This window comes from Leptosomus discolor, chromosome 1 (genome assembly GCF_034619465.1).
Source record: "Leptosomus discolor isolate bLepDis1 chromosome 1, bLepDis1.hap2, whole genome shotgun sequence".
NCBI classification, from domain to species: Eukaryota; Metazoa; Chordata; class Aves; order Leptosomiformes; family Leptosomidae; genus Leptosomus; species Leptosomus discolor.
Genome location: NC_141391.1, coordinates 145,514,644 through 145,536,862, shown reverse-complemented (window position 1 = coordinate 145,536,862; position 22,219 = coordinate 145,514,644). Strand labels below are relative to the sequence as shown.

The 22,219-nt window shown below is 37.5% G+C and overlaps 1 protein-coding gene across 6 annotated transcripts in view; it reads left to right on the top strand.

The window, feature by feature from the left end:
* The window catches only part of SOX5 (SRY-box transcription factor 5), a 291,555-nt gene that overhangs the window by 56,418 nt on the left and 212,918 nt on the right, over positions 1–22,219 (top strand). For all 6 annotated transcript variants that reach the window (XM_086466682.1, XM_086466688.1, XM_086466675.1 and 3 more), the window contains one exon: positions 17,038–17,248. In XM_086466682.1, the coding sequence (XP_086322808.1) occupies positions 17,038–17,248 (211 nt within the window). The remainder of the gene's footprint in view (positions 1–17,037; positions 17,249–22,219) is intronic.

Sequence of the window (22,219 nt, the reverse complement as noted above, 5' to 3'; positions counted from 1 at the left end):
GATTTAACTATCAAATGGAAGGAAGGCTTTGTGTGCCACTGCCTGTTGCTTACTTCACTGGCAGAAGACAAGTTTTGGGGCTGCTTAGCTTTGCCGAGCTCTGGCTGCATAGCTGTGGAATAGCAAAATGGATTATGGTGCCTCTTGCATATCAAAAGAATTACTAGTGAAGTCTGACGTACCAGATCTTTTCTTATAGGGAGGAGGAAGAAAAATGTTGAGTCTCAGGTCCTAGAGTGAGTTTCTAAGACAAGGAGTTGGCAGGGAGGAAATCTTTTAAATTTAAGACATTTGATCTGGAAGTCAATGGGGCAAAATAAACATCAGACCTCATGACATCAATTATCTGAGTCACGTTTAAAAAGTACTCAGTCCTCTGAACATAATTATTTTCATATGTACAAGATAAAGCGTGCAACAGATCTAAAATCAAAATCCATTTCTTTCTATGATCTTTAAGGAATCCACTGTTTGTACAAGCTGAAATAAGGTAACTGATATAATGAGGGTTGTACTTTTCTGTATTTTATGGATTTAATAAATCCACTGTTAAAAGGAGTTATCAAGTCAATCTTCTCACTTTATTAGAAGACACTTAGTAGAAACTGACCTTGATAGCAGTCAACAGTTCCCTTTTTACTGTGTTTCGGGCTGCTTGATGAGAGAAAAGCCGTATTCCCCTTAAAGTGATACTTTCTGCCTTGTCTCTCTATTTTTACATTTTGAGATTTTGTCTTGTGACCACCAGAAAGAAGGTATATGTATGAGCCGTCTGGAAATCATAGCTGTTTGTGCTCATGGAACTTGATGCATTTTACAAAGCAGTGAAATAAGTACTGGTCTTGAAGGGAAAGTGAAGACTAGGAATATAGATAATTTGCTGCATCCCACTGCTTCTTTTGGAGCTCTGCTGTAGTAACTAGAACTCCAGTAGTGAATACTTAGTGATTTCTTCCCATCTGTGCATCTGAGAGAGGCTGGAGATCAGTCTAGGGTACAGTGGAATAAAGGGGTGTGCTTTAAAAAAACAGTATGCCAGACAAGATGTCAATGACGGATGAGATTTCCAGTTGATCATGAAAGAATCTTCATGTGCTGAAGTCTTCCCCCCCCCCGACACTTTTTGGTGCAAGATTTTGAGCAAACTCACCCTTCTTTAGAAGTGGAGTGCTACTGCAGTCGAAAGTCAAAGGAACTGATGGCAGATGACAGCTGATGATGAACAGCTCAACCTCATGCTTCAGTGAGGAATTTGGGTAGAATTTCACAACGTAAGGATATTATAGAAATCTCACAGAATTAACAAAATTTGAAGACCACATGGTTATAAACCACCATAGGTCCTGTAGTAAAACAAATAAAGTTTATATGCTGGTTGGAAGATGAAGGTCAGCTCACCTAATCGGAATGTTGTGAACAGGCGTGGTCCTTGTGCCAAAATTAAAGGCACAAAGAAGTAGATATGACCAAACATGTCAGAACTCTTCTGAATTTTCTGTGTGTGTTTCTGAGGAAAGTCTTTGAAGGTTCCTGTAAATACAGGATATTAGCATATACTATTTCCAAGAAAGAAGATGGAAATAAAGAATAAAAAAGCTCTGAGATTTTGTCAAAGCCAGTGTGAATTAAGGAACAGTCCTTTAAAATGGATGGCTGTGTTAGAAAACTGACTAGAGGACTTGCTCCAGGAATTGTGGTAGGAAATAGCTCTTCATCACTGGCAAAGAATCAGTTTGTTCTGTTACAGTTTCAGTTTTTTGCTTCCAGATTCATCCGTTCTCTGTTGGGTACACTTTTGAACTGTTTTGATAAATAATTGTGCTTGTGAAGGTTAATGGAGTGTCAGTCCCTTATTTACTCTCAAGTCAAATGCGGTACATGCTAGTCAGAAATGTAGCTCATGCTTCATGACCAGCTGACCTTAACGCTTTAAAGTGTGGTTATAGCCAGATAAATGACTGGAAAAGTGACATTAAAGGGTCCCATGTTTTCTGTCTTGCTGTGGCTTTAGAGGTCAAATTTAGTTGCATAAAATACGATATTTTTATTAATTGCCTATAATGCTATAACTTAACGTAGAGTTTGAAAATAAAGCTCTGTCTTTTTTGCCTCACATCATCCCTAGTAATAAACATTTTGGAAATGGTAATTACAACTTACTTTGTTGATAATATGTCTGCAAAGCAGAGTCCAGTTCCTTCTTTTGTGGCTGTGTTGACTCTTTAGTGCTAATGGCAGTTAAAAAAATTTAGTCAATAAAACAAGCAGATAGATGTGAGTAAAAAAATACATGGGGAGCAAATATGTTGAATAAAGATGACATTTTAAAGTCACTGTTCTGCTTATCCCCATATATTGTTGGAGGTTCACCTGTTACAGAAGCAGAATATGTGTAAATTTCCATTTAAACTTCTAATCTGTGCGAATCTCAAATTAATGCAGCCCTTGCAGTCACAAGAATAGCTAGCCATTTCCAAAGATCTTTGTTGCTCTCTCTTTTCCAGTTTATTTTCATTAGTATCTGCACTGTATATTGTAAGAGAGTGTTTCGTTTCATCAGTGCTTAAGCAAAAGAGTAAAACCTAAGACAAACTACTAGTTCTTTTGAGAAATTTTCTCAGCTAATTCTGGTCATATTTTATTAAGTGTACACTGTGCCTAAGCTGACCTCCCTAGTACTAAGACTCATTCTGTTACTTCCAAGGAAGAAAGTTCTTTATTTAAATGAATAATAGCTATGACAAAAATTAACAAACTTGTGCATAAAGGCTTAAAATAAAATGTGTTCTGGAAGTGAGATTTCCAGAACAGTATAGTCTTCTGAACTTTATTGAAAATAACTCATGGAGATCAATGCAATTTGTTGATGGAGGTCTTTGAAAGTCTTGCTAATCGTTCAATATTCTGGACAGCTTCTTTAGAGAATAATTATGTACTGAAATCAGGAGAAGCAGGCTGATAATTATGAAAGTTTCTTCATGGAAAAATGTTTACAGAAGGATGTGGTTTTAGACAGTCCTCAGAAGTTCTCCATTTAGTCACTGAAAATACAACTGTGCATCCCTGTTCTGTTCTATGGGCCTTCCTAAATTTCTCCTTTGAAGGTGATGGTTTTGCTGATTTGGGTATCTGTGATTTATGCATCATCTAATCTTTTCACATTACCAGCTCCTGATGTCATAGAGTCATAGAATGGTTTGGGTTGGAAGTGACCTCAAAGATCATCTGGTTCCAACCTCCCTGCCATGGCAGGGACACTTCCCACTAGACCAGGTTACTCCAGGCTCCATCCAGCCTGGTCTTGAACACTGCCAGGCATGGAGCATCCACAGCTTCCTTAGGTAACCTCTTCCAGTGTCTCACCACCCTCAGGGTGAAGAACTTCTTCCTTGTATCTAGTCTAAACCTGCCCTCTCCCAGCCTCCAACCTCGCCCTATCACTGCAGGCCCTTGTAAAAAGTCCCTCCCCAGCCTTCTTCTAGACCCCCTTCAGGTACTGGAAGGCCTCTCTAAGGTCCCTCTGGAGCTTTCTCTTCTCCAGGCTGAACAAGCCCAACTCTCTCAGCCTGTCCTTGTAGGAAAGGTGTTCCAACCCTCGTGACCATCTTGGTAGCCCTCCTCTGGACTCGCTCCAACAGCTCCAAATACCATTATCATGATTTATATAGGCTTGAGGTGACTTTGAACCTACAATGTGGACTTCCTTATTCTGTGAATCTGGTTCCTAAATAATCAGTAAAAACTGATGTCATGGTAAAGTCGTGTGAAACTGGGTTGAAAGACGGGGCAGCTGGCGGAGTATGTATGTGCTCCTTTGAATTTTAAATTTTTCTTTAACTTAAGGTCTGGATAGAAGGAAGAAAGCACCTTACATTTCTGTGCGTGACACAACATGCTTCCCAATTAATACGTGATACTGATGAAAGAATCAAATTGGTCGTGTTATAACTATTGCTAATATTAATAGCTATGAATGTAACTATGATGTACTGAATTAACTACTCAAGCAAGCAGTCAGTGGTCAGGTGTATCGGACGTTGCAGCATAGTGTCATTGTAACATCGTCTTTTGGCCCTCTATTTTTGAAAGTTTCTTTTAACCTTAAGTTATGAGACACTATGTAGTGTTTGAATAACAGAAATGTAATACCAGAATGAATTAAGAAGAGCTGTGTGTAAATGTTTAAGTGCAACGTCCAGTACTGTCGAGGATACATAGGAAGATTGGATGCCTTTCAGATCGACTGGTCTTACGTGTCAGAAACTAGCTTTTGCCTGCTTGTACCTTGTACAGTACAAACAAGCTGTCAGCACAGTTCCTGTTATAATGTAATTTACATGTGGTTTTCAGTCTTCCTTCACATAGTTGAATTTATTCAGGCAATTTATTTTTCAAATATGTAGTCTCCACATACGTGTACATCTGCAGATTAAAAAACTTAAATCAAGAAATTTTATGTAACTCTTTTGAGTACTTTTAAATATATGTACTGTAAGTGTAGACACTCAGAGACCAGAACAGAGGGGAGGAAGAAAATAAGAAAATCCTCCAAAATGTACTGTAATTTCTTTTAATGTGTATGAATATATATATGTAAAAAGGTGAAGTATGACTCTTATAACCAAATACCGTGTTTTGTGTTCATCCTATCTGTGCTCAAGGTCTCTAGGTGCTCAGTAGGAGCTTTTAAATTATTTTTCCCTGTTTGAAGTTGCTAAGTATAATGAATGGATCGCAAAGAACTTTTTGTTAGAAACCTGTACATCAGCTCAGTGCTGGTAGGCACAGTGATACCTGGCTAGATCACATCCTGAGACTCATTCTTGATAAATTTAAGGTCAAAAAAAGACAGATTTTATAAAACCATGCTCTATTAGTCAACCAAGACTTCCTCGTCACAAAGCAGGCTTACGTTCTTTCCAATCAAAGTGGAGAAAATTGTGTCTTTCTTATTTGGGTTGGGCAATTCTGTGGGTTTTTCAGCATCACTTCATGATGACTGAAAACTACAGGGAATACTCAGAAATCAGTGATTCAAAGAGGAGCTTGGAGAAGAAAGGCTATTTCCAGCAAAAGTTATTCATCTTCTGCTGATAGTGGGTAGTTGGCTATGACTGTAGAAGAACAAATATTCTTTGGGGTTTTTTGTTTGTTTGTGGACATGACATACAGCAGTGCAGACAATTAGTTATTAAGGGAAATACAGAGTGGACTTAGTCAGCTGCAGAAATATGATTTCTTTAAAAAATGGCATGAGAGAATGAGAATGAACTGCCTTAAAGCTAATAAAGATCATTTATATTAGTCAGAATAAGTTAGGTAAGTGATGAGAAAGGGGAGGAAAATTAGCATTTCTATACAGTTTGCTTACTGTGTAATTCTTATTCAGGAGTGTCACAACATCCCTTGATACCATCTTATCACAAAGGTCTCTTCATAGTAGGCAATGTATGCTACTGACTGCAGTTTAAAGGAACAGAAGAAAGAATAACTGATCTGAAGAGTGAGAACAACTCTGAATCTGCCATAAATTAGAATTTATTGGGGTTTTTGCATCACTCAACCACAGTCTAAACTGGCTCCTGTGTGAAGGGTCTGTGTGCATTTTAAATCTTGTTTAAGCTCTGCTCGAGTGAGCTTTAGAATGGGATTTAAATGATAAAATGACATCATGCTGTTTCCTTGAGCAGAACGTAATGTTACCATTTGAGGTGTACTAAGACCCAGAAAAGTGAACAGAGAATTGGTTCTTGGTAACCCTTGGATGCTGAATGTGCTCTGCCGTTACCTTGCTTTGGAACCTGGCAAGTCAGTTCATGTAATTTCCTAAATTGCCCTGTATGCAATATCACGAACAGATTTTGTGGGGATTAGTTAACAATTTTTTGAGTAGCTTTAACACATAGTACATTTATGTATCAGTGTTACGTGGATTGCCTTTTGTCATATTAATTGTTATTAATTATTCTGATATATTTGGCATTCTCTGATCAAACACCGTCCTCTGTTTGAAGTGCATAAGATCCAAACAAGATTGTTTCCTACTCTGTAAACATGTTCTGCGGAACTGACTTTTTGTGAATGTCTTTATTCTGTGTTGATAAACACAGAATATATGTAGGTATTTTATTTTCTTTTTTAATTATTTCCTGTGAAATCTTTCCTCCAGAGTTGAGAATACTAATTTGGTTTGTACCAGAATTCCACGTTCTGTTTCACTGAAGTTGTGGAACAGTCATTGATAGAAGGAAAATCAAGTTACAAGAGACATAAAGAGAAGAGCAGGTAAAATAAATTTTGGAGGGAAAATAGGATTTTTTAATGACTGTTAGAAAGGAAGAAAACAGTTACTGCTTGGAAAAAGCCTATAAATTATTGTTTGTGTAGCCATTTCTTAAGAAGTGTAAGAGAGTAAGTAGTAGTCAAAGTAGTTGGTGAAGTCTATAAAAAAGGTAAAAGAATAGAGAACTTACATAAAAGTAGATCCATGAGTCCCACATCCTAGATGATAGGTATTTCAGAAATAAATGAATGAGAATATTTCTGAACGAAGAAGATTAATTTTGAAAAATTCATATTCTAAGTGTGGTATCTTATACTACAGTTAACTTCTGTGGAGACAATGGGGCTATTTCTCAAGTAGGTATTCCATTTTAATAAAGTAATGTTTTCTAGCCCTTCTAGAAAATGAGAACTTCCAGAAGATTGCTTTCAGAAAAAGAAAGTGATACTAATCTCTGTGGAAGCAAAGATGATTTTGATAGTTATCATCCTGTAAGTCGAGTTGTAACCTTTTGAAAAGCAAGAGAACAGATAGATGGTAAGAGTAGATAAATCATGTGAAATGAGAAGGCTCATAAACAGTATACAACATATATAAAGCACAGCATGATTATTTTAAAAGCATAGTGGGTTTAGCCACACACTTACCCTTCATGTAGGATATGCACAAGATTCCTGATATTAAATGCGTCAGCTAAGACCCTCAAAAAGTACAAAGAACAGATTATTCAAAAAAACTTGATTATTGGAAGTTGCATGGAACTCAGTCCATGAGTATGCATGCATTCCAAGGTGCTTTCCTCATACAGTGTTTCATGCATCTCATTTGAATGTTCCAGGTAAAGTAACTATACAGAAAGAAAAATAGTAATGCGTTAAGTTGTTGAGAGGAGGGTAGAATGATGTTGTACAATATGATTTTATTTTACAAGTAGAAAGAGGCAGGTATACGGAATGTCAGAAGAAGATGGATACCTTCTTTGAAAAGCTGCAATGGCAGAGATTATCTATCAGAGGAATTTCTTCCGTAGAAATGAGGAAAAAATTCCTAGGGCGACATACTCTGCACAGGTGTCCTTCATTATAGTACGTTTTTGCTTACCCTGACCTGTCAGAGCCTCCTCGTTGTGTAGCAGCGTCTCTGTCTCTTGCGTTATTCTGAAGTGGCTGGAAAAAAAGGTGGACTGAAAGGAGTATGGTTATGGTAGTCCTTTGCCTGCTGTAAGCTGTCTTGGTTCTTGGTACAGGATTCATAGGATAGTGAGCGCCTGTAGCAACATTTTAGAAATACAGAGAAATAAATACATTGTTTAGAACGAGTGAATTACAATACACTCATTAAAGTTGCCCGTGGTGCACCAGGGAGAACAGAACCAGAATATCAAAGGAATCAAGGGGAGGCTGCATGGCAGGAAATAATCAAATGTAAAATTACAAACTGATACAGCTGGATAAAGTAATGCAAAACACAGATAATCAATGGGAGTAAGGCACTTGGAAAACAATAATGCTGAAAAAGATTTAGGTGTGTTAAAACAAATTAGATATGAGCTTGTAATGCAGCAAAGCAGCACAAAAGGCGGTAACAAGGAGGTAATTGTCCTTCTCCTCATAACTGTGCGAAGATTACATGTGAAATAATGTGTTCTATTCTGGCCACGTTAGAGAAGTCAGCAAATTGGAGGGATTTCAGATGCAAGCAGCAAATGATGAAAGAGTTGTAGGAGCTGACTGAAAGAGAAAAGGCTAAATGTGGGACAGTAATAACAAAGTAAATATATGCTAACCGTCCAAAAAGATGTGGATAGTACAAACTCTAACATGGAAGAGGAATAGTCCTCTTCCTGGAAGAAGCAGCTGTGTAAGAAGAGGTTTAGGCTGAAAGGAAGCAAATGCAAGGCAATGTTTTAGAGCACTGAGCGGGTTTTTTTACTGTGTAGAATATTCGTAGGGGAAATGGGAAACGTCACTGTGTCTGTGAGACGTTTTACTAGCCCAAATGAAACAACTGGGACCACACCAGAGTGCCGAGTGTGCCATTTTGTTACATACCTGCTTTAGGTACTTGGCGGAACCACAACGCCTTAGTATGAGCATGAGCACAGGCCCTTATGGGTGTGGGATATTTTCTTTTCTTTTGTTCCTCAGTTTGCAGAGTTGTGCTCTCCAGACAAGGTATCCTCCAAATCATCCTCAACACAGAGGATGCAGTTTTGACCAAACTGTACATAGCTTGTCTTTACTTTCAGCCACCCGGACAAAGGAACGAGGTGAAGTAGGTTTGTCTGGTACGATTTTTTATAGGCTACCAGGGAACAGATGAGGTGATCTTACATCCTTTTCCCATCTGAAAACTGTGGTGAATTGTAATATGAAAGCTAGGTAGCTGGGAACAGCCCTGGAGCCATTGCTAGCTTGTGGCATTCCTTTTATTGCATCCCTAAATTCTGTTCAGACGGTCGTCTCCCATTCTTTCAAGGAGTTAGCACGGACAATGGGTTTGTTTCATAGTAAGAAAGCTGGTGTTGAATCTGTTTTTGACACTCAACATAGGTTTTATTACACTTACAAAACCAGAGTTGTTGTATGTGGTTTGTAAACTTGTATTTTTACAAAGATGATCGTTTTGTACCACATGAGTTCCAAACTATTAGAAGGATTCAATGTATGCTGAAGACACTCTGCCAAGCTGTTTTGATAAGTAGTCTTATTTTTTGTTTAGCAAGGTCTTAAGGGTGATCTTTAGTCCCCCAGGGAAGAGATCATAAAAGTCTTAAAAGTGCTTTTGCAGAGTTTTATTTATTATTTTTAAGCATGAAGATTACTAGCATGAAGATAACAAGGCTGTTATAGTACAACATGTTCTTTGTTTTTGCGGGTTATAGCTGACATATTAGGAGTTCTCAAAATGCCAGTTTTGTTTGTTAAGTATTTTGAGAGCAAATAGATGTAATCCTATATTACATTCTTAAAATGAGTTTTGCCAGAGTAAGAAGCAGTAGGGGAGAGGTCCAGTCTGTGGATGGGTATCAGGAATTATGTCACTAACCACATTTACCCAATACAAAGTAGTTGTTACTATTTTACTATATTTAATATCTTTATTCTCTAGAAAGGTTTGCAATTTACTTTTATATATGGGGGAAAACTTCATTGCAAGAAGTGGGACAAAGAGGTGGGCTAAAAATAAACCCAAAATCTGCAATACAAAAGAAAAAGAAATTTAAAAACCCTGTTAGACATCCAGTATAAAAAGGTTCTAAAATTTCACTTAGAACATTTTCTCATATATTTTTCACTACAAAGAGATGCTCAGTTTGCGTATAATTCTTTGGTTTGTAGTAAATCAAGTAAAAACGGTGGGATAAGCAGTAAGAAATACTAAACTTGTTCTTTATGTTTGGGGATGGGCTGGAATGCAGAATAGCCAGAGGAGAAGAAATGTTTGTCTTAAAGCATTGGTTATCAGATTGTGCTCTGTACTGTAGATAGCCTGATAATGGTCTGTTGAAGAAGTACAGAGAGTCAGCCAGTAGCACTGGGCTGATTCCAACTCTTTATTTTCAGGGCCCTATAATGAAATCAGTGGGAATTAAATGAAGATATATTATTGTGCGTTTCAAAAATCCTGCTAAGCACCTCCTTATATCTCTAGATAGTTTAAATACTTGAAGTATCTATAATACTAAATACTCTGCTCCTGTGTTCTGTAAATCATAGAGGATAAAGTTAGAAATCAATGCAAAACGGATTATAAGTTATTCCTTTTGTGTGAACACAGCTGAACAGTTTCTTATAACTTGTGTCCAAACCTTGGACATGCTTGGAATTTTCTCTTGCTCGTGCAGTTATGGCAGCAGTCTGAGTGTCATGGTATTTGGAAAAAATCAAAGTACATTTCAGTGTTACTGTTGGATATTGTGGGGTGGTGCTTGATATATGAGAGAGTTCCCAATTTCCGGTTTCAAATGATTGGGCTGTAGTGCACCACAGAGTAATGTAAGAGCTGAGTATTTATTGCATCAATAAAAATGAAAATACAACTGCTATGAGGTTTTTGTCCAATAGTCTCTAGGCTTTTTATATCAATTATATAAAATGCCCTAAGCTGCAGGATATATTTATTATTGTCTCAGTTTTACATATGGAGCAAAAAAGTAGAAGAAAGTGTCTGATCCAACAGAGTTCATAGAGCAGATGGTCGTCTTTTTGAGCTTCAAATCATTTTCAACCAGGTTCATAGACATCAAACACTGGAAATACCTGTTCTTCTTCCCATTGGAACCGCTGCCAGTGTATCTTCTGCTTCATGAAAAAGAGGTCATTAATGAGATACGGCACTCAACATCAAATAAATGCAACCTGAAGGACAAGAGGTAGTAATGGTTGTCAAAAAAAAAAAAAATTTTTTTGGTACCAAGCAAAGTTTTAATGTTTTAGATGGAGAGCTAGATGTGCTCAGGATTCTGTTAAGTCTGATAATTGGTAGTACTTCCAAAGTATAGATCACGGAGTCCCAAATACATCATCTCAGCAAAGCCAAAACAGTATTTGACTTGAATGTATGTCACTTGACTGTAGCATGATCATAGTAAAAAAAAAAAAAAAAAAAAAGCTTATCTCTGTTTACTGTGTTTAGTTAACCTAATTCAGATAAAATTCTTAGTTCTCTGCCATGATGACCTCTTCAGCTGACTCTTCAGATCCATTCATCAACTGCTTCACTCTCCATTATGTTTTAGTTCCTCATCATCATTAAAACCACAGTCCTAAAGAAAAATTCTGTATAAGAATAGCTGTCGGTTTGCATGGATCTAATTGCAGAACCGTAGCCTTCTATGTTTGTTTACGTGACACCCTTCAAAATCTCTTTTATCCCTCCTTGGATTATGTGTTCTTGTCAGTTCTTACTTCCTAATGGTATATTTATCATCTTCCCCACTTTTTTCCCTCCGTGCCAGTTTACATAGTCTCACTTTTTCTCACTGTATACTCCACTGTTGCTTTTAAATCTTCTTGGAATCATTCCTTTCCATCAGTGATGAACAACTTTGCTCCATGGAGGAAACCTATAGACAAAAGACCTGTCTAAGTGTAAGACAGAAGCAAAGAAATGCTAAAGCGTAAAAAGAACGGTGTCCGTTGGGAAGCCTTGTGGAATATGTATTTCATCTTCCTGAAGGTGCCAGGTTGACAGCCACCATAAACCATACATAATATCTGCCCTGCAGCCCCTATGACATAGAATGTAGAAGGAGGGAATCTTTCAAATCACTTAAGTGATTTGAAGATATGATTCCCATTGAAAGTTCATGGCACTTATGGTCCTCAAGAAAATTAATTACATTATTTAAGGAAGAGATTGTAGATGGAAGGTTAAGGAAAAAAAAAAAAAAAGAAGATAATTTTTGCTTTGTGAATATTGTGTGTGTTTTTTTAAATCTTTTAAATCTTAAAAAATATTAGAAAAGTCAAGTTTGGTTTTCCTCATAATTGCTAGTGGACCTCCTGTGGGCATTTGGGCATTGGGAGTGTTTTTATAGCTTTCAGATTTTCACTTCAAGTAGCTATGCTGTTGAATCTTAAACATAGATATCCATTCCCTAAAAGTTCATTAGGTAAAATAAATAAAAATAAATAGCAAACAGTACTAAACTGCTTAAGAAACATTTGTCTTCAGGACTGTGAAGTATTCTGGGTTTTGATTATGTCTTATTTCATAGTGTTACTACCTTCCTGGTCACTATGGAGACTATAAAATGGATAGGCCTACCTGTGTGAAGTAGAAAGCAGAGCAAAAAATTTGCTTTCATGTCTTCTTTACACACTCTAAAAGAGCAAAGTATCAGCAAAATTCCAGCTTTGGAAACAGAAGCTGTTAGGTTGCTTTTAGGATCACAGGCTTCTTCAAATCTGACAATATCAGTGCTTGTTTTAAAGACACAAGTTTTTTAATCCAGGTGTTGTTGGCTGCAAAGCCAGAAGCTTGAGTCTCATAATAATTTTTTTTTTGCTACAGATGCATCCTCCTTGTATTCCATATGGTGGCAATTAACAGTTTCAGACTTAGTTCTGAGTTTTCTTCTGCTTCGATTATTGGTTTGTTTGGGACAAAATTTTAATGTCACGGAAACATAGTTTTCTTTCTTGAGTTTAATTGCAGATAGGGGTCATGTGCTTCTCTAGATGAGGAAGGAGAAGATGAGACATATTTAGAACATTGAGAGATATTTTGGAAATCTTGCCAAGTACAACCTGTTTCTTTTCATTAAGTGTTTCACTGTCCCTTTGTGAAACTTAAATAGTCCTCAGCTGGACCCTGGAAATGAAGAGAGACAATTTGAAAGATACAGTTGGAATGAATAGTTTCTTTTAACTGCAAAATGTTTGCACTTTTTATGAGAGCAAGGGTAACATTGTGTAATCTTTAAAAAAGGTATTGCTCAGGGAGGATAAGTCCATTGTCCAGTGACATGACTTTTCCTGTCAATCACAAAGGTGACAAGGGGGCTAGATTAAGTAAAGCTTGCCCAAGATTAACAAAGGAAGATTATTGACCTCATCCTGAAAGGGCAGAAGCCTGTTTTATCATTAAACCTTGGAAGAGATATTTCCTCCATAGGTGGAAAGCTGTTTGGCAATATAGAGGCAGCTTACTTGTAAATGAACAAGTCTTCCTGTGGATTCTATCTTCGGGCAGAAGCAGAAGACGCAAAACGTGGGCCAGTCCTTTTTTTTTTGTTGTTGTTGTTGCTGTTGTTGGGACGGAAAGAAGGGCCTAGAGTGTTTGTTTCAGTGGGATCTGTGTAGGTCCTTGTCTGCCTTTCTGAAGTGGGAAAAGCAAGAAGCATCAGCATCAGGTGTTGGTGAGTACAATCCCAGCTCAGAGTTCGATGAAATGTTGTGCCAGCACACATTAGTAGAGCGATTCGCAATGCAAATGAAGAATAGAGCCCCATCCATGAAGCAGCTGCTAACTGCACAGAACTGTTACCAGGATTAACAGTGCCAGAGGCTGGAATGTAATCAAACTTGAACAGGTGAACTGGTTGCGCAGCTGAGAGAGACTGTTCTCCGGTGAAGGAGTGTCTGTTTTTCCACTATTTTGGTGACTGAGAGATAGGTCTTGTGCATGGCTTGTTGGACTTCACTTTAAAATGTCAGAAGTAGATATTTAGGTTCTTTAGTAGCCCTCTTTACAGTGTTGTTGCTTTTCTCTCAGTTAACTGAAAAAGTAATGTGAATTTGTCCCTTCAGAAAAGGAACCTGCTAAATCTCACTTGTTGGGAGAGAGCTTCCTTCTCAGGGGATTAATTTTAAACTGTTGCTGACATACCTTTCTTGCCATTAAGGATTTCTCTGAGTGTTTTCAGGGGGATAGTTAAACTTTCGTATGTAATATCAGAGGATTTTCCTTGCAAGAAGTTTTTTAGCTTTATACAGCCATGGACATGAGTAGGTTTTATGTGGAAGTATCCTTCCTTTTTACGTGGTAAAAGTGAAAATCCAGAAGCATTGAAAGTTTTTTTTCACTTTCCTCAGTAATGGCGTAAGAAAGAGCAAAATAAACCAGAGGGGCATAAAGCGAAAGCCAAGATAACAGTTGAGCATTTCAGGTTGTTTGTCTGAATGACAGAATAAAAAGATCATGGACAAGTGGGGAAGAGAGATTCTCGAGCTGGTGTGCTGGAGGATACGTGTTGAACTCTCGTCAACAGCAGTAGCTGATCCGTGCCCTCATCCGCTGGTGTGGAAAGGAGAGGATTCTTCTTAGATTGCAAATCACGCAGTGAATGTGTGATTGCTACAGATCTTTTTGAATGAATAATTCACTGGTGTACTGTAATTTAGCCCACTGAGATGTGATTGCAGCTGTTCCCCTACTGTATATGTGTTTTGATTAAGTGGAGTGTATCTTAAACCCCACAAGTGTATAAATAGCCCCCGTATGTGATATGCAAACAGTGCGTACATGCACACCTAACAAGAGCAGTCTAAGGAAACATTTTGTTTTGGGGGTGATTACTTAGATGTATACTTTAATATAGTATTTATCTTTTAAAATAATCTGTGTAGAACACTTCCTAGTCCTTTTTTTTGTCCAGCTATGAAGTCTTAACTGTGGTACTATATGAATTCTTTTAGCCAACATTGTAGTATCAGGGTGTTTCTGTGTTGTTAATGAGTTTATCATTCCGAGACCTTTACAATGTAAAAAATTGCTTCTTTTGTGCCTGTTTCACACGTGGGAAACTGAAATGCAGAAACAGAACTGACTTTTTCCATGGTTACACAGAACCTTTAAAAGAACTAGGAACTGAGTATCTAGAGCCTTTTCTTGATGCTTTACCCACAAACTACTCTCTTGTCCTCTTCCCCTCACAAACTACTTCCTTGTCCTCTCCTTTCACCAGAAAGAGAGGCAGGGAAATTTTAGTAGTTTTGAAAATACTTGTGGGTTCCATTTGAATGCCAAGCAATTGGTGATTTTGAAAATCACCTTGTATTACCTTACATATGATTAAATCTTGTGCTCTTATTTGTACTTATAAAAACACTTGCCTGTACCCAAGATGTACGTGGAAACAACAGTGGTGATTCCTGAGGTTTAGGCAGCTGTGGCAAATACTTTGTGTCTGTAACCAATGCATAACGTACACAGAAACACAAGTCAGTGTCTTTGGGGCCCACTTTAGAATGTAAACCAGAAACTAATTCCTGGTGAAATCAGGAACGATACTGTTCCTATACATGGTATAGGTGGATTTAAGAACTGTAACTAAGGATGGTATTTGGCTTATCTGTCTTCAAAGTGTGAATAAGAAAGCTGCTTTCAAGATATTTCCTCTGTTTGGCCTTGTCTGTAGGAGAAAAATTGCCACTTGGTGATAATGTGTTTGAATGTTAGATGTAATTTGAACTGATGCTGAAGTTAACTATTTTGCTCATCTAGATCAGTGTTAAAAACCAGTTTATTCAGGTCTGTTTATGTGAAAAAAAATTACTCCAACTCATTTTTTAAGTCCACTGTTAGCAACTAGTAATTTTCTAAGTGCAGAACAAAAATGGAGAGAGTTGCAAGAAAAAAAGAGGAGCATTTCTGTTAACTAGAGTCAGAAATTTTTTTAGGGCTTGGTCAAAAGCTCATTGACGTCAGTAGAAAGTCTCTCATTAACATCACTGGGTTTGGCTTTTGGGGCATATGATGGCCCAGATTGTAATCTCAGTTAAATCCGATTCTGTTAGGGAATTTATTCACTAGTATAACACATTCAAGCTGCTCAAAACTGTTTGCACTAGAAGTTTTCTTAACCAAAGGTAATTTTTTTGCCAAAATGAGGTAGTCTGTGAAAACAAATGCATTCTTTACTTCATAATTTTTGTGTTGCTTCATTCAAATTTTATTGAGATAATTTTTAGCAATTTATGTTCTAATTATGAAAAGACACTTTTTTACCCCTGAAATATTGGCATTTATTAAACCAGACACATCAAAAATTACGTAGGAAACAAATGATAAAATTGTAACACGTATAGCTAAAAATGATGTGTCGTTTTCATACCCTATAAAATGAAAACAATTCAAAAATCATTAAGACTTTTCCAACCAAGTACGTAACTCAGATCACAAGGTGATCTAGTGACTTTTTTAGAAATAATATTCATTAAACACTTGGAATACAAAAATATAAGGAAATAGGATAATGAAAAAGAAAAAAAAACCTCTGGAAAATCTGATCAAAATAAAAACTGGTCATGTTTGCAGCATTACATTATGCAGTCTACGTACTCTGCAGCAAGCTTTGTTCAGAAACATTGACCTAAGTTTCGCAAGGTATAGATGGCATATCTTAGCAGAGGGAAAAAAAAAGGGTTTCAGAGATGTGTACAGAAGGGTAGGGTATAAAAGAGCCATAAAAGAGGAAAGGAATATATGCAGAGAACATTGCTTTATGTTGGAGGAGGCGTGGAGGAGAAGGCTCTCACATTAATGAAGGCAAATTTGAAGATGCTGGAACCAGTTTTGGTTTCCATTAAAATTAATGAGTAGACCTCTGTGGACTCTCATGTGCGGAGGGTTGTGTGTATGTTCCCGGAAGTCACGGAGTTTTGCCGTCGTGCCACCAGTGAAAGTCATTAGGGGACCACCTTTGTGAAAAATACTGTCTCTTCAAGAAATGACGGTATGAGATGGAAGAGGAGAATAGAAAGAGAATTAGAAAACAGAAAACAACTGCTTTGTCCTTTACAGACGGGAGAACTACTTGAACTGTGAGTTAAAATAAGTCCTATGGCGAAGGGCATTTAATATTTGGTTACTATTCCATTTCTTACAACAACTAGCCATCAAGGCATTAAGTACTTTATAAAGTCAGGAAATTAATGGTCCTTGTAAAAATTGAAGACTTTCTCGAAAGAAAGCTGTAAAAGAACAAACAATTAAAGGTAATCAATACCATTGTTATTAGGAAACTCATGAGTGCAGCACTTCTTCTCAATTAGGGAAAAACTGTATTTTATTTTTCTCTCTTGCAAGCTGATCTTTGTTCACTTCAGCCTGTAATCTTGGTTTATGCTTTATGGATAGGCTTTGTTCTGGGTGCTTTTGAAGCATTGCATGCGTTTTTAAAGGTTTCGACAGAAGAACAAACAGCAATGAACTCAGAGAACAAAGGATTGTTCTTTCTTTCCATCTTTTTTTTTTTTCTTTAAGAAAAGAAAGAAATGTTTCATCTTGTTTTTCTCCCCTTTTAGGAAGTTGATGGCAATAAAGTGATGTCTTCATTTGCCCCGCACAACTCATCTACCTCACCCTTGAAGGCAGAAGAAGGTGGGCGTCAGAGTGGAGAATCATTGTCCAGCACAGCCCTGGGAACGCCTGAAAGGCGCAAAGGGAGCCTGGCGGATGTTGTAGACACCCTTAAGCAAAGAAAAATGGAAGAGCTCATCAAAAATGAGCCAGAAGGTAAGGCCTGGGAAACTGGCCAAAATTTTCTGTTCTGTTTTCTTTTCTCCAGATTCTTTGGATACGTATACTTTTTAATCTTCCCATTTTCTGCTCCATTTGCTTTTTCTTGCTCGCAAAATTGCAGTAAAGAACTCATAGTTCTTGTCTACATTAGAGATAAATTTCAGCAATATCCCATCATAGCCAACATTTTTAGCTTTTCCCAAATGAGAGCCTTTGTCCGACATAACAGTCTTTGTGTCACAGTTGCAATAGACACAGCAACCTCCTCAACATGGATACAACAAACACTGTAATTTTAACAGCCTGGGGGTCATTTACACCATGACTCCCCCCTCCCCCATTTCTAGAGCAAAAAGCAGTATTACCAGCCATGTTAATGCTTTTGTGAAATTATCTAGTAGGCATGTCATTATTTGAAAGGTAAGAAGTTAAATTCTAAATTCTTGAAAGCTTTTGTCAGGAGCATGTCCTGTCATGTCATCCTCTTATTTATCTGTAGTGCAGGTACTATACAAACAGACACGGTACAGGCTTTATCTGCATTATGTCTGGCCAGGAAGTTTCAAACTTGGCATATAAGTATCATCTCTGGAGAATCAGTTTCTTTTTGAGAATGTGTGTCCTGTCAATGACAATGCCACTTGTGCTTTGTGGGCAGAGACTGACTGAACGTCTCGCCTCTGAGGAGCCACAGGGCAGCTTTCCTTTAAGATGCTCAATTCCTTGGTATTTGAGGCAGAGTCACACCCCTGACTGGAAGATGAAGTTCTCAGTGTATTCTCCATAGGTATCCAGCATGCATATTTACAGATGGTTTTCTAGAGGGCTGTGAGCCAGTTGATGTTGTGTGACCATACCGAGCCTTATTCCCTAATGGACAGTAATAAGACTTCATTTTCATTTACACCCACCTATCCTGTGATAGAAATCTATTTCAAATGTTTAAAAGCATGGCCCTCGGAGCCCGCCTCAGTGTTGAAGCATGAGTTGACAACACCTACAAGAAAATTTTAGGACAACCTGCATACTGGAATGAAAATATGGATACAAACACAGCCATGCTGTTGCATACATGAGCATGACATGATTGTAAATTAGTCTTCTGTTCTTGACTGGAGCGCACAATAAGAGTCTGCTGGGAAACAAATTCTTTGTCTAAGCATTTTTTTGAATGTTACGTTTAACCATAGTGTTTCATTTTGCATTTACGTTGACTTAATGGTCAGTGCCGTCACCTACCGTGTGCCTCTGAATGGAAAAGACCTTTCCTGTGTGTGGTATGGGGTTGGGGGGAAGGAGACCGGAGTTTTATATAAGGGAGAGGAAAGAACAGGGGTTTCTGGGCAATGTATAAATACTCTGTTGAGTATGAGGTTGTACAAGCTGCCCAGACTCCATTAAGGAAAGGCCACAGATAGACATGAGAATGGCTACAGAGCCTGTGCATTCTCTCAGCTCTACTAAAATGAAAATATACAGTACAAACAAAAGATCTACAGCTTTGTGAAGAGATCAGGAGAGAAAGGAGGGGGAGCAACTGAATGTTGGGCTTTGCAAATGCATGCAACAGAAAATCTTTTCTTCCCTCTAGCCATTGTTCTATTGTCTTTCAAAGGCCATTAAAATGAACAGCAGGTTGTGATGAAAATTTCATTAAGCCCTAGTTAAGTCATTATGAGGGTGCCATATTCATGTCTCTGCTTACTCCCCATCCAGGAAAAAAATGAATAGGAAAGGGTTGGGTTTTTTTTTTTTTTTCTTTTTCTCCTCAAAGGCGAACTAACAAAAGTTCAGAAGTTAGAAGAGAATGGGAAATGGAACATGAAACAAAAGGAGGCCAGAGAGGTGAGCCAGCTAGGAAGAAAATTAGACTTGCATAAGAGGTGAGGGACAAATGCATCATTTTGACAAGTCTCCCTCCCCCTTCCCTTCAGCCAACATGATTGTTTTTAGAGTGGCTAATTAGAAAATATATATTTCTGGGTGCAGATGGCAAGACTGTTCTTAGAGATCCTCCACAAATACAAGTCTCTTTCCCTAAAAGAAATACGAACTACTGCAAGCAGAGTATCTTCTCTGTTTGAACTCCAGCAGAAAATCTACTTATTGTCATGTCTTCTTCATGTAGTGCCAAAGTAGTCAGTCATCAGTGGATGCTAGTCAGGTAATTAGCATATTAATGAATTTCTCCATGAATAAGATAAGTTACAAGTGGGAATCTTTGGTAGTACACGTAGGTAACAATTCAGGAATGTATGATTGCTGTGTATTTCAGTAGTAATTTTCAGTCTTGCTAGTTTGTGGAGCTTTGTAGGAGAAGACCAAGAATCTTGGTTAAGCTTTGATGCATTATGTCAACAACAATATAATACTTTATTTCTCTTTGGGAAGAAAGGGAAACATTTGCACCAATAGCTGAGGTTTAATTAAATCAATTTCCTGTGAGTCTTTCAAAGACCAGATATGAGCCAGATTCCCATTTCTCTATGTATTCAAAAGTTTATATATTATTTAACTTGTACAATGGGCTATGTTTGCTCTGTTTTTATTGTTTGAAATAGTCTTCTCTATTACTGTGGGAAGTGTGTTTTTGAAGCATTCTTTCAAGTGGCCTGTTTCTTCAAAACCAGGGAGAAGGGCGGGGTAGACAACTTTAGGTTTCAATCCAAACCTCGTGTCAGTCAGGGAAAGGACCTTTCTTTTCTTGAACGGGTTTTGAGGACAAGTGAGATATTCCAAAATATTGATAACAGATCTGACTGATTTTAAGAAACTTAACTGGTGTAGGGTAAATGTTTTTCTTACATTGCGTTTGTTAGAAAGTAAGAGTTAGTCCTTAGTAAATTTTGTTAGTAAAGGACGAGGATTTTTACAGTGCTAGGAAACCTGCTGCTCAGACTGCACGAATGCACACATGTATGTATCCATATATGTAAGCTTGTATGTCTACCCATGCATGAGCTGACAGGGGAAGCATCACTATTCATACAAAAGGTTTCCGTGTTGATTTGTTGTATGTGTGTGCTTGGTTAACGTCGCCTATAGGAAGCCATGCTACCTACTCATTTCTAAGAATTTTCCAAAAGCTTATCACTTCCTTTTCCTCCTTGCATATGTGTATGGTTTGGGGTTTTGTAGGGGTTTATACTTAGCTCTAAAGCCTCATGATCTTTTTTTTTTTTTTTTTTTTTCCCCTAAACTTGCCATTTTACTCGTGCTGTATGAAAGTATGTGACTGACAATGAGTCATGGCGACACAGAGATATGGAGTGTTTCAGTGAATCTAAAACTTGTGGAATTTTACTCATTGCTAATACAGTGCTCATTTTTCTTCTTCCAAATTCTGCAGAAAATCCTTATATGCAGCTTTAGTATTAGGCCCCCAAAGGCATAAACCTATTACTGAAGTCACACAATGTTATTTTACATGAAACATTCTGTCCTTTCTAACTTGAAGTTCAGAAGAGGAGTCAGTCTCCTTTTATTCCTGGTATACAATAATGAAGATAATGGAGTGGGTTTGGAGAAGCCTTATATACTGTGACAGACCTCAAGCCCTTGCCCTGAGGGTCGTCTGCCAACCATGGGATTCCTTTTGCAGCTGAAATCATTAGGCGAATGAGATACAGGCATGTTTTTCTTCTGTTTTCTTAAGGCATCAGAGGATGGCAGAGACTCTCTGTCTGTCTGTTCTCTTCATTTGTAGAAATGAAATGGAAATCTCTTTGAAGTCACTGAGCTTGACACAAGTTCATGAAAGCAAAGACCAAAGCAGCCACTTAGCTTTTTCTTGCACTATTAATGGGATTGGATTACTGTATTTTAATTTATGGCCCGTGCTTGTGGAAAATTAAATCTCTGAAATCTGTGTAGCCTTTCCTCTAAACGTGTGGCTTGGCTTCTGGGACAAAAATAGGCAAACAAGTAAATTCTCTCCTATTTTTAGAATACTCACTGGCTCTTTACATCTCCTAACTTTTAATTAAGAATCAATCTTCTTTTTCCATTTTGGCAGTATATGTTTGTAACAGGTTAGCTATCTGTCTGTTTATCTTCAAAACTTCCATACTGTATCTTCTGAGGACAGTTTTATGTTATCGTAGGAATTCTGGATGAAAGGGATGATATAGGCATCTACCTGACCACAGAGACTGTGCATATGAGCATGTGCACATGTGGGTACACTCATGCATGTGTGTGGCTCATTCTTCTATAATAAGGACCTCTGAAACTCAATTCTGTTTGGCCATTTAAGTGAATACTTTGAATTTTATATAAATGCATGTGCACAGGTATACATATATATATATATATATAAAGTGCTTGTATTATATATATTTAGAAATAAATATATATAAATGCGGGCACACAAGAACTGTGTATATATAGTGTTTAATTTTGTCCTACTTCAAAATTCCATTCAACTAGTCCTTAGGTCTTCTGAGTAGGAACAATTAATCTCAAGTGTTTAGTAAGCAGGTAATACATATGTTTACAGGGCTTTGACAGGCAGTGTGAATACTAGGGCCTCATATATTATAGTATGCTGCAATACTGTAAGTACTTTGTTGGAAAGAAAAGGATGAGAAAGGCCCCTCGAGCATGATTTTTGTCTTCTGAACATCCCCCAAAGGCTATTTGTGCTTGATGTTTAAGTTTACATTATAAATCATAACACCTGTTCTTGTGGTAATTTAAGTGGCTGTTGTTTAAGTAGTTCTGTAGTCTATAAAAGTAAACCATATTGAATTCAGGCTCTCTAGATGAAGTAAGATCCCAGAATATCTCCTAATATTATCAAACTTTTAATCAATGTATCTTGTAAAGAAATCAAGAGGTCTCCCTCTTCTTAAGCTATGAATTCCAAAACAGACCATTGATGGGCACAAGAAGGGAGGCCTTTGAAATGCAGACTCTTGCTTTTAAATCATATCTGATGAGATGGGAAGAAATAAAGTGAACAGA